General features: G+C 41.9%; 1 protein-coding gene across 4 annotated transcripts in view; it reads right to left on the bottom strand.

Annotated features, from left to right (window-relative positions):
* NFIB (nuclear factor I B) overlaps positions 1-11,054 on the bottom strand; it is a 370,296-nt gene extending 359,242 nt beyond the window's left edge. Inside the window, exon 1 of one of the 4 annotated variants that reach the window (XM_083185921.1) lies at positions 10,935-11,054. In XM_083185921.1, the coding sequence (XP_083042047.1) occupies positions 10,935-11,030 (96 nt within the window). In that variant the 5' untranslated portion in view covers positions 11,031-11,054. The remainder of the gene's footprint in view (positions 1-10,934) is intronic. The other 3 variants (XM_083185919.1, XM_083185927.1, XM_083185924.1) reach the window with 3 other exon arrangements.
* Between the last annotated feature and the right edge of the window lie 4,516 nt (positions 11,055-15,570).

Raw genomic sequence — 15,570 nt, 5'->3', positions numbered from 1 at the left:
GTTTAGGGTTATTCTGTATGAAGGGGTGAGTTAAGGACAGAGTTAGATTAAAATATTTACTATAATCTGTTGGGATTATGACTGTTAGGATTTCAATTGCTAGGATTTCATACCTAACCCACCAATGTATAACAACACACAGTCTGGATGTGTAAGAGAAACTAGTAATAATAATGTCCTTTAGCCCACACTAACAATACGAAAGGTAAGGATGTTTAGTAAAAATGGCAGAGATAGTGAAGTCAATGTGCATTGCAGAGTAGCAATACTTGTATAATGCTTAGATTTTGTAGTGTGAGAACATGAATTACTGATTGTAGTGTACACAGTCAGGTTCCACATGGACAGACTGAAACAAGGTGATAGTGGCTGTGGAGAGAGAATATCATGAGTGATTAAGTACAGTCTGAGTAAAATGACATGCAATCTCCCCATAGATTACAATAAACAATCTCTCTTTTGTCTTCTAAAAAAGATCAACTTGCAACAGACTTAGAAATGCTGCTCGGAGGTTTAACAATATAAGGCAGCTTAAATTAATAAATTATGTTTTTCCATAAATGTGCTATTATAAAGGAAACGGACATCAATTTTATTACAGAGCTCACCTTGTGCTGAATGTTAGGTAAGTGCCACCTGCTAGTATGAAGAGCAGAGCAAGGATTAGGGGATTGGGTCACTTTGCATTCCAGCAGGATGAGTAACAACATGTGCGACAGGGAGATGGATGCCAAGCCTTCCCATAGATAATGAGGTCACATAAGGTCTTGCAGTTCACTTAGTTAATATATACTTTACTTAATTTATATTAACATGTTTGTTTCGGTCACACAGTAAAAATAAATAAGAAATAATATGTTGGCTATTAAGGAAAACATGTCTTGAAACCTCTGTATTTAAAGTGAAACCTACACTATGGGCCTTATTCAGAGCTGAGCTCAGTACAAATTTGTTTGGAAAATGGGCAAAACCCTGCTGGTGGGGCAGATGTAACATGTGCAGAGAGAGTTAGATTTGTGTGAGTTATTTTGTTTCTGTGCAGGGTAAATAGTGGCTGCATTATTTTTGGTACTTGTGTATTATCTGGGCGCCCATCGCATCGCATACCACTAATTAAGGTATGCGATGGCATACGATGGGACCCGATTTGAGCCTTTCCTGGGCAGAGTATACAATTTTAATATCGCGTCGCATCACATGCCATTATAATGGCATGCAATGCGCCGCGATTATAGCCGATTTCACATTGTACAGGCACCCTGATGCCTGATTCCTATGTTAAATGCCCCCCAGACCAGATTTTTAATTGTACACTGACCCTGATGGGTGATTAATATGTGAAATGCCCCCCCCCCCCATTGTTAACGCCACCCCAGTATCAACGCCAACCCGAAGTGTGGCAAGCGCAGTGAGCCCGCGAGGGGCGGCGGTACGCATCATCCGACCTGTTCATATCCCCACTATCCACGTCGGCGTGGTGTTGATTTTAGATAGTGTGGCGAGCGCAGCGACCCACCAAGCCCGAAGCGTGGCGAGCGCAGCGAGTCCCGCGAGGGGACGCATAATAAATGTGAAGTAATCCACGTCCGCTCGCCACGTTTCGGGCTCAGTGGCTTGCTGCGCTCACCACACTATCTAAACTCAACTCCACGCCGACGTGGATAGTGGGGGTATGAAAAGGTCGGAAGACACCTCGCGGGCACACTGTGCTCGCCACGCTTCGGGTTGGCGTTGATACTAGGGTGGCGTTAACAATGGGGGGGGGGGCATTTAACATAGTAATTACCCATCAGGGTGGGTGTACAATTAAAAATTGGGTCTTGGGGTGCCATTTAACATAGGAATCAGGCATCAGGGTGCCTGTACAACCAAAAATCGCATTGCATTGCATCACATGCAATATGATCGAATGCAATACAACCGATTTTTGGTTGTACAATGCCCTACGATGGAAATCTTGGGCACCCAGATAATACACAAGTACCTTATTTTTAGACAGCAATTTAGATTTCAGTTTCAGCATACCCCACCCAAATTTAACTCTCTTTATACATGTTACATCTGCCCCACCTGCAGTGCACATGGTTTTGCCCATTTTCCAAACAAATTTGTACTGAGCTCAGATCTGAATAAGGCCCTATGTGTGGTATTCAATGTGCCGACGAGGGGGTTTGTGCAGTGAGGAAAGATCCTCGCAGTAATACCCCCTCACCTGCCGCTTGCTGTATTCAATGTTCTGGGTAAATCCTTGCCGTCAGAGGAGGGCGAGGCTTCCCCTAAACGGTGAGGTTCGCCACAAATGCAGCGAGCCCACCGCATTTTGTGGTGAGACCCTCTGTTTTGATGGCCGCACTCGCTGTTTCCACCTCCTTGAAATGAACCAGCGCGGTGTAAACAGCAAGTGAATGGGGGACAGTTGATTACTGACAGCAAGCTATGATGGCGAGCTATCGGCACTGCTCGCCGTCATAGCTCGCCCCTTAATATATACACACATGGACATGCACACACTGCAGTGCTCTTGGATGACACTTGTAATTTATGAAATCTGAGACAGAGTGTCATGTATTTGGAATGGCTTTCATCACTCACTGAAAGAACTCTCTGTCCCAACATGTCTTGCACCAGTGCCTGGGTAGTCTTTCATACCAATGAGCCTCAGTGATATAAAGAAAGAGATGGAAGGTTGAATAACTATGCAGTTAGGCTTTTAAAAATAAATATATACATTATACTGTAACTATATACATTAATGTGCAATATGTTACAGATATGTGTGCAATCATGTCCTTTATTAACCATTATAAATACTAATTTATATAAATGAAAAAATATCAAAAAGAATTCCATGGATTATGCTTAATATTCAAAGTCCAAATTAAGTCTATGTTTATATTATGGCATTTGGTAAATTGCTTGACAATATCTAGGAGCAACACCATATGGTCGGCGAGTATACGCGTATTTGAGTATATGCGCGGGGACCAAGGGCCTGATTCTGGTTGGCTCAGTGCGCTGCCAAGATTGCAGCTTGCCAAGTGACAGAGAGCCCACTCTGCTGAATACCCGCCCCCCCATCAACAATTCCATTCGCTATCATGCGAGAGGTGTGTAACAAAGACACATCCCCTCTCATGTCTCCACTGCAGGAGAAATCATTCGATGGTCGCTGACCATTGAATGATTTCTCCTTGCTTTGCAAATAAGTTATTGGAAAGTGACTTTTATTTGTGAGTCCCGGGACAAAGATAGGGCATGCGACTGCCCAAGCACGGCATGCACCATCCCACCGGCGTAGCCATGGGAATGCTCAGCATTTTCCTGCAGAAGCCCAGAAAATTTTGGGCATTCCCATGGGCAATTCCCATGTCTGTCACCATCCGCCCCCCGGCCTGCCTCGATCCCTGCAAATGGCTTGAAGCAGTTCACAAAGGGGCCCTGCACTTGCGCATATAATACCATGCACAGTCCCACAATCATCGGGACAGGGCAAAACTCCCAGCAATGTGAAAAGATTAAAATCACCTTCCAAGTACACTAATTTGTGCTAAAATCTACAAATTGCCAACAAAAAAAAACATTAAAAAGTCAACTTTTTATGTGTCGGCCATTTCCATGTCGACCAGTTGTCTGTGTTAACCTTTAGTCAATCTCGACCATTTGGTGGCGACCTAATGATGACCTAGAGACTGTCGACCCTCTTTACCATAGCTGTATATATTACCTATATGAAAATGGAATTTTAAACACATTTCATTGTCAGGTGACAAAATATTGGGCCTGATGAATGCGAATGTGACCATACCTCAGCTATGCACTAGCTGCAGGAGCGTCTTGTTTAAAAGATACCCCTGTTGGTTTCTCTGAATACGCCTTCTGCATCGGAAAAGATTAACATTGCAAACAACATTGGTGCCGTATTGGACCTCTTAGTAACTTCAGTTTGCTCAAGATGTCTGGCAAAACTGCAACCGACATGCCTCAATTTCCTGGAATGCTTCCCATCACGGCCCGAAACCACCTGCAGCCTGCCATTCACTGTGACTGCAGCCAGATTAACATTGTGAGACATACACAAGGGCCATAACTAGGGGGGAGTGAGTAGTGCCAGATTTAGGGGGTTATTCTGGTTCACTGCTTCAGTCAAATTCCTTCTTAAATGGACAAAACCATGTGCACTGCAGGGGGGCAGATGTAAAATGTGCAGAGAGAATTAGATTTGGGTGCGTTATTTTGTTTCTGTGCAGGGAAAATACTTTATTTTTACACTGCAATATAGATCTCACTTTGCAGTAAAATCCCACCCAAATCTAATTCTCTCTGCACAAGTAATATTTCTGCCCCACCTGCAGTGCACATGTTTTTTTCCATTTCAGAAGGAATTTGCCAGAAGGAGTGAACCAGAATAACCTCATTAGTTATAGCTCCTTTTGCAATATTGAACCCAGTAGACACATGAACTGCTGATAATATATTCTCTGATTTCATACTAAGGTGCATTGGTTACATAGGCCCTTATTCTGGTTGGTGCGGATATATCCGCGTGCGTTCGGGCCGCCGATGTTTTGTGTCTGCACATGTGCAGAGGCGTCTCTGCGCATGTGCGAGCGGGGCGTACGGCCAAATCCCGCATGATATGTGAACACTCCGAACAGGGGGTGGAGAGGGGCGTGAAGAGCTATTTGTGCTCATTACCATATGCATACGCCCCGCGTTTCATGGGCGTTCCCATGCAAACGCTGGGCGTACGTATGGTAATGCGGCCGTGACGCACGTGTAGGGGGAGGACATATGACATCGCCGGATGTCAGCTGCCCGCCCAGATCCCTGCTTTTGCACGGAAAAATGTCCGTGTGGTCTGAGGTTGCGGGAGCTGGTGGAGCACTCGGTCCTGCATTCGATGGTCTGCGACCATCGAATGATGGGGGAGGTTCCCTTAGATGGAGGAGGCGTATTCCGTGTAAAATACACGTGCGGTCCATTCGGCCAGCTTCTTACCGCGTACGGACGGAGTTGGCGATCCGTATGGAAGGCGGGGTTTCGCACACACGGTCCTGGCCGCATAATCGGATCCGGCCGCACCGACCAGAATAAGGCCCATAGTATCTACATGAACAATATCAGGGTACCGGATGTCCTCCCAACAGTTGGGATTCTAACCATTTGATAGTCGGCAACCAGTGATAACAGATATCCGGATAAGGGACACTCAACCTGTATGCTCAAATTCCAGTTTTGCTGCAATATGCTTCATTGTCCCAGCCCATCTTAGGTCTCTAGGCCTACTACTAAATTTAGAAAATTCTAAACATGGCTAAATGTCAATTCACCTTCAATTGGAAGAATATGGGGGAGATTTTCTAAAACTCGCCGCCCAGCTCCGCCCCCTTTTGCCGGACATCGCAATCATAATTATCGCACATGTTCTAACATTTGCGATAATTATAGCAAAGGACAGCTCTTGTGTTAAGAGCTGTCCTTTGCAGTGAGAGTCGCCGGGTCCCAGCAGGTCCCGGCGGCTCCCCCCTCCCTCCCACACCCGGCGCTGCTGCTGCGCCGGGCTCTCCTCCTCCCTGCACCCGAAAGAGGATCAGTGCAGGGAGGAGGTCACAGGTCCGGGCAGCAAAGCTCTGTGCTGCCCGGACACAGGTGACAGGGGAGGGGGCGATGCGGGGCGGCGGGGGGCGGCGGGGGTCCGTGCGGGGCGGCGGGGGGTTCGCGTTAGAAGCCCATTGGCTTCTATGGGGCGTCGCCAGATTTTTCTGGCGATGCCCCCCGCTGCGGTAACCCGGCGGGGGATGCTTAGATAACGGGATTTTTACCGCATTTTTACCTTAGAGAATCTCCCCCTATGTCAGATATCTGACATATCATCACAGAAGGGAAAACAGTGAGGAACATGGAGCAGTGATATAAAAAGAGAATTCTTAAAAGAGGTGCTGTAAAGAGCAAATCTGGTCCTAAGCCACTGGTGTGTGGTTTACATGGACTCTTGGATCCAGGGGGGCCCCTCCTCTCTTAAGGCGCCTCTGTACTTAGCCTTTCAAAATCAGCAAAGGATTTTTTTGAGGCCAGGTCAAGGGTAGTGTATTTTGCTTGGTCCAGCGTTGATATGTTTTATGGTCACGCCCTGTGGGGAATATAGGTTGCCCATAAGGGAGCCTGGAGGCATGGGAAGAGAGTGAATGATAAAATCAAGTACAGTAATTCAAAAATGAAAGAATCTGCTGTTATTGAGGTCCAGGAGTAATAGGCAAAGGAAAAGGTGTGTGCCACAGGACACATTGGGGCAGATATATTAACCCTGTTAAAGTGATAAAGCGGTGATAAAGTGGAAGGTGATAATGTGCCAGTCATTCAGCAATTTTTGAAAAGTGACAGTTGGGAGCTGATTGGCTGATGCATTATCACTTTCCACTTTATAACCACTTTATTACAATACCAGGCATAACACATCTGTCCCATTGGGCCAAATTTGCGTGGCACGAGAGGTTGTGAATGCCTATGTCACCATTAAGATGGCTGTACTGTAGTATTCTCATTTTGATTCTGGGTCTTTTCGCTGATATGAAAAGCTCACGGTGGTGCGTGGACCGCCACAATACTTGGGCTGTTACCTTCCTAACATGACGTTAGCAGAGATAAAGGAATAAAGGAATGTATATTATGTTACCTTGGTGTTGTACTATGGGGGTTATTCTGGTTGATTCGCAAGGCTGCGAATTTGCAGCCTTGTGAGTACACCAAACCCTGTCTTGCGAATGGTGGCCTGGCTGCCACCAATTCTCAAGGATGATTCCCTCGCACGGCCTGAAAATGGATGTTACACAGTAACATCCATTCGCAGCCTAGTGGGATTCACCCACATCATTCCATGGTCATCGACTCTGAAGTTACTTACATATGCATGGACACTCGGGAGGAAGTGGGCAGGCAGCTGACGTCCGGTGATATCAGCTGGCTGCCCCCTGTACTCGCATCATCGGGGCATTTGCATGAGTACACCGAGCATTCTCAAGGGAGCCCCCATGAAACGCCGCTGCCCCACGCCCCTCCACGTCCCCCCTCTGCACACCTGGGTTCGGACCCCTTGCGAACTAAGGGGTCCGAATGAACCGACCTGAATAAGGCCCTATATCTGTATCAGAGGCTGGAAAAAACCCAGAAAGATATGCAGAGAATTGTGTTTTTTTCTGTCTGCATCACTGACTATTTACTATGAACCACATGGCAGTTCCCACTCATCTATAAAACTAGTGTTATGATAAAACCCCCATTTTGCATTTTCATATGAAAAAATATTTTTCATCAATAGTGTTTTCATTTCCACAGTTGAACGGTTCTGATAATAATTTATGAGAATGCCAACTATTGTATCACAAAAAGTAAAATAACCCCTCCAGTAGATATTAAGGTTATTACCAGTGCTCTACATACAGAAAACACTCAAAACCATTGGCCTTTATCTACATCTATATGCTGAGGGCACACACTTTTGGTTTTCCCTTGTGTGCTCATCTGACTTCTGAAGGAGGACATATAGATAATACTATGTAATAGAGAGGTTTTGCATGGAGAAACTATTTACCAAAAAAGTATAATTTGTTTTGCCACAATTGCAAGCTGCAGTTATATAATAATTTTATTTGCTTAAAATTGTTTACATTTTTTGAGAACCTAAACAGTTCTATGTAATTGAAATAATACATATTTAAATAAAGCAGCATGTATTTTGTTTGCAAAAATAATTTCGATTTTTGCGGTCACAGAACCTTTTAACCTGCTGGGATCCTGACTGCATCCTGGAGTTAAAATATTCACTGCAACAAAATTTACAAGTACATTCTCACTTTCGAAAAACCATGATGAATATCATATTTATCACATACAGTTTCATGGAACAATATAAAACATACAGAGAACAGTTAAGTATTTTCTCACTAATTTAGTATTTCTTCATAATGCAGATATTTTTTGTATATTGAAATTAAAATATTAAAAGCAAAACTGCATTTTTGACAGGTCAGTTTGCTAATGGTTTCTGAAATCTTGCAAACCACCTGTAGATTTTTGCTTTACTAAATCAATAGAACGGAACTTACTTACTACAATGTAGCTATTAATTCATACTCTAGTTGTTATTCAGTACATACAACATAACCGTAACAGGGTGCAAGAGTCTAGATCCAGAATATTTTGAAACAGGCACATCTTTACCAAGTTATACATTGTACACAGGCAAACATAATTTTGCATCTGCTCAGTAAAGGCGTATAGATTTTATTGTGTAAAACAATTGCTTTAATAATAAAAGTATATTGTTGTCCCATCACTACAGTAAAACATATACTGTATAGTTCAATGTCCAGACCAATTATAAAAAAATGTTTATGTTTCTATGGAGTATTTGTCTTCACAACACACACAATTAATATATAGTCTAAAGAAATAGATTAAAAAATATATTTCTTATGATTAAATTTCATAATTGATTTTCATTAGTATTGCAATTATTTCGTGAATTTTTCCAAACAAATGTAGTTCGCAGGTGTTTTTTTCTAATATATATATATATATATATATATATATATATATATATATATATATATATATATATATATATATACATATGTTAAAAAATAACTGAGCCCTGTTATAAAATGTTGCCAACATATATTAAACTCTTATATAGTTATAGTTTAAATGTCCACCAATCAATTTGAAACTTATTTGCTTGCATATATACCACCGAAGATGTACATGTAAGTTACATTGAAAGTTGGTATTAAATGTACATACACATATTAATCCATTTAACTTTTATAATGCATTCATTTAAAATGTATATAGGCTTGAGAAGATTGTATTATGCTAATATAATAATGTTTTATTTAATTAAACAGCAAATTACAACTCATACACATTATACTGCAATAGCATAAGGGAGATACAATCTCTGTGGCCTTTTTGTACCTATTACTGTCTACAGAGTTTAGAACAATGCAAAAATGATTGAACAGTCTTCCATTATAGTACGCTGATAAATATTTGTATTAAAAGTACTGAAAAAAAAGGCACAATGCATCTTTAGAAGTCTGAAGCCTTATTGAATTAAAACCCTGTGTCCTATATCACATTTCCCACATTTTATGTAAGCAAATAAACACAAAACCTTAAAAAATCCACATGCATACACATAGCCATCTTTATTTCACATAGTTGGCATAACAGATGTAAACAGCCTGTAACAGTAAGCACATGACTCATCTCTGGAGAACTTGGTCACTACAATATAAGGCACATATTTGACACAACTCACTTTTACAGAACTTTGAGTTATCATCACATACCCGGCATGTACTAAGACAGATACAAGTACAGTTGTAGCCATTCAAACTGCACAAAATACAAACACAATATTCACATGCATTCAAACCAAATGAAACTTATTTTTCACTTTAGAAATGATCTAAACAATAGAAAGTCTCAAAAACTTCTATAAAGTCTGACTGGATTTGTTGACAAGTTCATTACCTCACACCGTTTTGAATTACCGAGTAAAATACAATTTCAAGCCATTAAAACAAGCTACAGAAACAAGACTAAATAAGATCACCACAAGAAAGTTGCAAAATAAAATAAGTGAATCAATATTCCACTGTCTTGCACACAACCCGTTTCAGGAGGATTTTGTTGTAAGCTCAAAAAAATACCATAAATTAATTTTGTTTGAGATCCTTTGTAGAGTTGAATCAGGAGATATCAGCAATAATAAGGGAGCTGCTGCCTGTCCAGACAGAACAACTCACTGTCCACTGTTCCCTATACCAGTGAGCCAAGATAAAAGTGTCTATTGTCTGGAAACTGTACTAATTGTAAAAAGATACTCAGAGCAGTAAGCATAATAATTATCCAAGAAAAAAAAAACGAGCAAAGGCAATGAAGTGTGGAATTAAAAGAATAAAAACACTGCAGACAAAGCAACCCAAGAATGAAATTAATATTCATAATGGAATGTCTGTCAGAAGTTCCACCATTCAAGGCATCCTTGTAACATACAAGAGGCCATTGTCTTCCTAGAAGAAAATCAGTATCTGAAGAGGAGAAAAAATCTGATGCAGCAGTGGTGAGGCAAAAGAAAAGGCTTTTCTTGTTCCTGGTTGCACTCTTTCAAGCTAAGAAAACTTCTGACTTGCTTTCTCTTACCGATAACATTAAAATTGTTTGAAGATCCACCCTCCTTATCACAGCTGCATCAATATGAGCGAAAAAAAGGGGGAAAAAAGCCACGCTCTAGCAAACAATTAGAGAAAAAGGATGGAATATGCATAGCCTCATTAAGTAAATTTAATTATGCCAGGCGGAATATTAATCGGTGGTTGCTCCAATTAGTGTATTCACTGTAAGGAAGGAGGACTTCAAATTAAACAGAAGTGCAGGGGACAATCGCATACAGATTAGGAAGCTGCATACAATGTGACACAATGCATTTTTTTAAATAATTATTGGGATGAAAACAGAATAAAGAAACAGATTGCTCTGTTTTAAGATCAACTCATGAACAATTAGCCAACAGTGGGATGACATAGCTGCCTGTGACTGCATCCAGCGCTCTTCTCACACACCATACAGCTTGGCTTTCTCTCTAAAATTAGCATTTTTTTGTTCTTCGTTCTTTTCGGGTGGGGGGAAAACAAACTTCGCCTTTCTCTATTTTTTTTCTTTTTTTTTCAAAGAAAGGATAAAACCCTCTCAACAATAGGGGAAAGAAATCCTATCTTACTCACTGCTATAGGCTCTACATAGTCGCTGAACTTGAGCTTGAGACTTTGCACCAACAGTGAACTTTATAACACGTGCATTGCAACAATGAAGGAGGAGTTCGAAGGGAAAAAAATACGGAGGAAAAAAAAAACTTTATCATGCCAACTTACCATCCACCAGGTCCTGGCTGACATGTCATAACATAGTTGCCATTTTATGGAGCTGTCCGCTGCTTTCCCAGCCATTACGCTGTCAGCAACCTTCATCTGATGCAGCTCAATGGGGAGATAAGACACCTAATCAAGAAACCATCAGCAGTGGCTTGCTGGGCTACATGTAGGCCAATCCTTATCAGACTGCATCATGGGAAAAGCTCCTTTATTAGCAAGAACTCCAACCTCACTGATATAAAGACAAGGATCAGGTTTTTTTTGTTCTCCTTTTCTTGTCTGAAGGGATTGGTGTAACTATCATGTGCTGTTTCTGTATCATAAGCACCAAGAATTAAGGCTCTTGCAAGTGGGTGTCTAACTAATTTGTCTGCCTCTGTGGACTAAACTTTATTTGCATTCTCATCTGTTGAATATTGTTTGACGTGGTCCATGGCCCACAAAGAGTAGATAAGGAGGGGAACAAAACAGAAGGGAGAGGGAAGGGTTTAATTCTGTGTGATATAATTGTTCAGCATTAATATCTGCCACCCCCACCTAGACATAACCGTTCCATTATCGCAAAAGGTATATTGTAAGCTTGCGAGCAGGGCCCTCCTACATTTTGACTGTCTGTAAATACCCTGTTTTGTTTCACTGTCTGCTATTGTAAAGCGCAACGGAATATGCTGCGCTATATAAGAAACTGTTAATAAATAAATAATAAATAAATAAAAGGGGCTCGGCTTAAATGACATAAATACAGCCACACACAAACACATGTACAAGCACTAGAACACACAGGTAGCAGCTGGACACAAATTGCCAAGGGCTGTAACCCTCTTCTAAGCAGTGTGGACATATGGAAACAATTTAACCTTTTGTTAACAAAACTCATTTGTGTTCTACCATGAGAAAACCAAGTGTGGCATAATGTATGCGCCACAATATGAAATGTTACTTACCTAAAAAAAACTTTGTTGCTATAATGCCAAATTTATAATAACAATAAAAATGCACTGATTGTGATGGTTTTACTGGCACAGGTAAGATCATTTCTGAAGTTGCAGCAGTTCTCTGAGAAACATTTAATAAGAAATATTTCATGAAAAACAAACAAATGCCAGAAAATCTCATGTAAAAAGTTTGCAAATATTTATCAAGAAAACTAATTTGTTTTATATAAGATTTATAGAAATCGACTGTAGGTATTTTAAAAATTTAACATTGTGCAAATGAGAAATATGTTGTAGTTATATTATAGATGTAGAGTGTTTGTAAAAACAATTTCATATTTATTATGTGTGTTTTTTTAATGCTACTACACTGAAAACTGTATTATGCTAATTGTTAAATATTTTATATCAACAATTATGTAAGAAAACTTTGTACTGTCATTTTCGTTTTGAATGCATAAAGTTGTTCTGGCTCTATGTTCCTGATATGTTTTCTTTTGGGTACTTATGTATTATCTGGGCTCCCATGTTAAATGCACCCCATTTTTTCATACAACTACTATCCATTTTTTCATACCCCTACTATCCAACTACGAGTTGATTTTATATAGTGTGTCGAGCGCAGCGAGCCACCGTGCGTGAAGCGTGGCGAGCGCAGCGAGCCCTGCGAGGGGACGCGGTCTCATAAGAAAAACGGGAGCCCAGATATTACATAAGTACCTTATTTTGCACAAATCAGTAATATTTATAGAATTTCAAAATTGTCTAATGCTTTTCTCATTTAGCTGTATCATTCAGTCTCCGAAGAAAATGCGCACCTGTTCAGAATTTATTCCATCACAGCTTATTTGAAGAGGTTAAACAGCTTCCAAAATGAGGGTAACATTTTAGTTAATATCTGGTAAAAGAAACAAAAAATCATAGATTATCATTATGGTATTATATTATATGTGGTGACTAATGAACATCTAAGTATAATAAGCTCACATATTGTATTTAAGTGGCAATGGATGCGGGTCGAAATACCGACGCCGTAATCCCGACCACCGCAATGCCGACAAGGGGGGCCGTGGATCGCCCCCCCCTTGAGTGCTTGCTGTGCTCGCCACGCAGCGGGCCCGGTGCCTCGCTGCACTCGGTACATTATTTTATTCTCCCTCTATGGGTGTTGTGGACACTCATAGAGGGACAAAGTGCCGGCATTGCGGCGGGCGGGATTCCGGCGTCAGTATTTCGACCGCCGGGATTCTGATCGCCAGCATATTGACTGCATCCCATGGATGCATACGTAGAGTCAGCTACATATCTACAGATATGTTCATCAGGTGAATAATATTAAAAAATATTTCTAAAATCTTCTGTTTTAAAGATCTTCACTGATTTTAGAATTGGTTTAGCTCCTTGAAATTAGGTAACTTGGTGTTAAAATAGTTAGAGTATAAAGGTATCAAGAGATGTTGGCACTTAAAGCACAGCTCATACAACCGTGTTGTATTTATGGTAGGATTACAAAGGTAAGATGCTCCTTTCAACCGCCCTTAACTGGATTCAGTATGAAATCCCGGCGGTCGGGATCCCGGCGTTTAAAATCCCGACCGCCGAAATCCCAACAAGGGGGGGACGTGGATCGCCCCCGCCTTGCGGGCTCGCTGCGCTCGCCACGCAGTGGGCCCGGTGCCTCGCTACGCTCGGCATGCTAATTTATTTACCCTCCAGGGGTGTCGTGGACACCCACGGAGGGAGAATGTGTCGGGATTTCGGCGGGCAGGATTCCGGCGACGGGATTCTGAACGCCGGGATCCCGACCGTCGGGATTTTAACTACATCCCCCTTAACTTTCCCCTCTCCTTTGACTTAACCACCAACTTTACCTAATTGATGCCTCCTAATAAGCAATCTGTTCCTTTTTGTATATACTCCTGTATATGTGCCTCCATTGGCCTCCATGACATTGCCATCTGCGGGTGTGCCTCCTAGCTCCTTCCTGCCCCTATCTCTGACTTTTTATATCCTTCTTTCCCTCTCCCAATCAGTGTCCCCCAAGGGTCCAGACTTTGCCCTTTCTCTTTGAACACCCCCTTTCTTGGTAATCTGTTCCTTTAATGCCATGTTAAATAACTCCCCGGAATTCTTTTCCTGTTTTGTGTTTTCCTCTACCTGTTATTTCCTCTTGGATGTCCGTCTTACACTCAACATGTTTAAAATAGAGCTTGTGCCTTTCATCCTCCAAGAATATCTACACCTCCAGTCTGCATTGACTATATTACAAATCTGTTCCTCAATTTTGCTGAATAGGTGTCATCCTCAACTCCTTCGCTCCTTCAATCTACACATGCAGTCCCTCTCCACCTTTCCTCAACCATGGCATGGCTGTCATTCTCCATTACTCCATCTTTTTTACCCCATGTATCCCAATCCTTCATTTTAATATTTGTAACATCTTAGGGATCAGTCCTATACTAAACAAAACTCTTTTCCAATCTCTTATTACAAAATCTCTTGCCTTGACAACTGCAACTTCCACATATCTGGCCTAATTTATACTCACTTCTGCCCATTTTAAAACTTCCTCAATGCCACAGTTTAACTGATTTCAATGTTTATTTGGTCTGCCCCTGCCCCCTCCCTTATTGTTCCTGATAGAACTTATTTAAACTTCTCAACCTTGCCTATATAGTCCCCTAACACTCCTCTACAACATACCATACTTGCCCAATCACATCTCTATCCACACTACTTTACCACACTCTCTGTTCTGCTATTGACTGCTGCTTTAGTGCCCCAATGATTACCTCTTCCCACTCCCACATCTTCTTTTATGTTGCTCGCCACCTGTAAAATTAACTTCCATGGTGAATCATACAATCCCGTAATCTCCTGGGCTTCAAACACTCCCTTCTATTTTCATTAAAACCTACCCATACTTCCAACTCACCAACCACAGACACCTCAGCTTCACACTCTTCAAACTCTGAGTCAGTATCTTCTGTGTCAGCCACTGCAATCTAGATTATAAACACGCTCAGACAGGACTTTATTTCCTCTTGTTTTCCTACCTACTCGCACACCATGTTACTGCCGCCTGTAAATGTGGCCCAATTAAAAAAAAAATTCTTCCCATTGTGAGGTGTTGCATACATTTGTGGCACAGTGTATATAAATTACAATAATAGTAAAAGGTAAGCCAGATGGAAATGTTTTTAAGATATGGCTGTACCAAAATATCTCTGGACTTTTTTTTAACCCCTTCCCGACAATTGACGTACATTTACGTCATGGTCGGGAAGTACTTCCCGACACATGGCGTAAATGTACGTCATGGCATTTAACTGTCACCGCGTCTATAGACGCGGTGACAGTTTCAACATGTCTGCTGTCCCTGACAGCAGACATGTCCGTGCATGCCCAGGGGGGGCTGCGATGCCGCCCCCCCGTCGGCGATCGCTGTGATTGGCTGTTCAGTGTGAACAGCCAATTACAGCGTTTTCTGTGTCACCGGCGAATAACGTTCGCCGGTGACACGCGATCGGAGGTGATTGGTGCTGTAAAGTACAGCACCAATCACCGCGGGGTGTAAGGGTGACACTGGTGTCACCCCACCTCACCCCGCCCGCCCCCAAAGGCCGTGATTGGTCCGTCGGACCGACGGACCAATCACAGCCATGGAGGGGGGTTTAAACTAACGGTGACTGCACTGCAGA

The sequence above is a fragment of the Crinia signifera genome, chromosome 1 (genome assembly GCF_055691185.1).
Source record: "Crinia signifera chromosome 1, ASM5569118v1, whole genome shotgun sequence".
In the NCBI taxonomy this organism is placed as follows: domain Eukaryota; kingdom Metazoa; phylum Chordata; class Amphibia; order Anura; family Myobatrachidae; genus Crinia; species Crinia signifera.
Note: the sequence above shows the minus strand (reverse complement) of the source record. Positions and strands in the feature narration are given on the sequence as shown.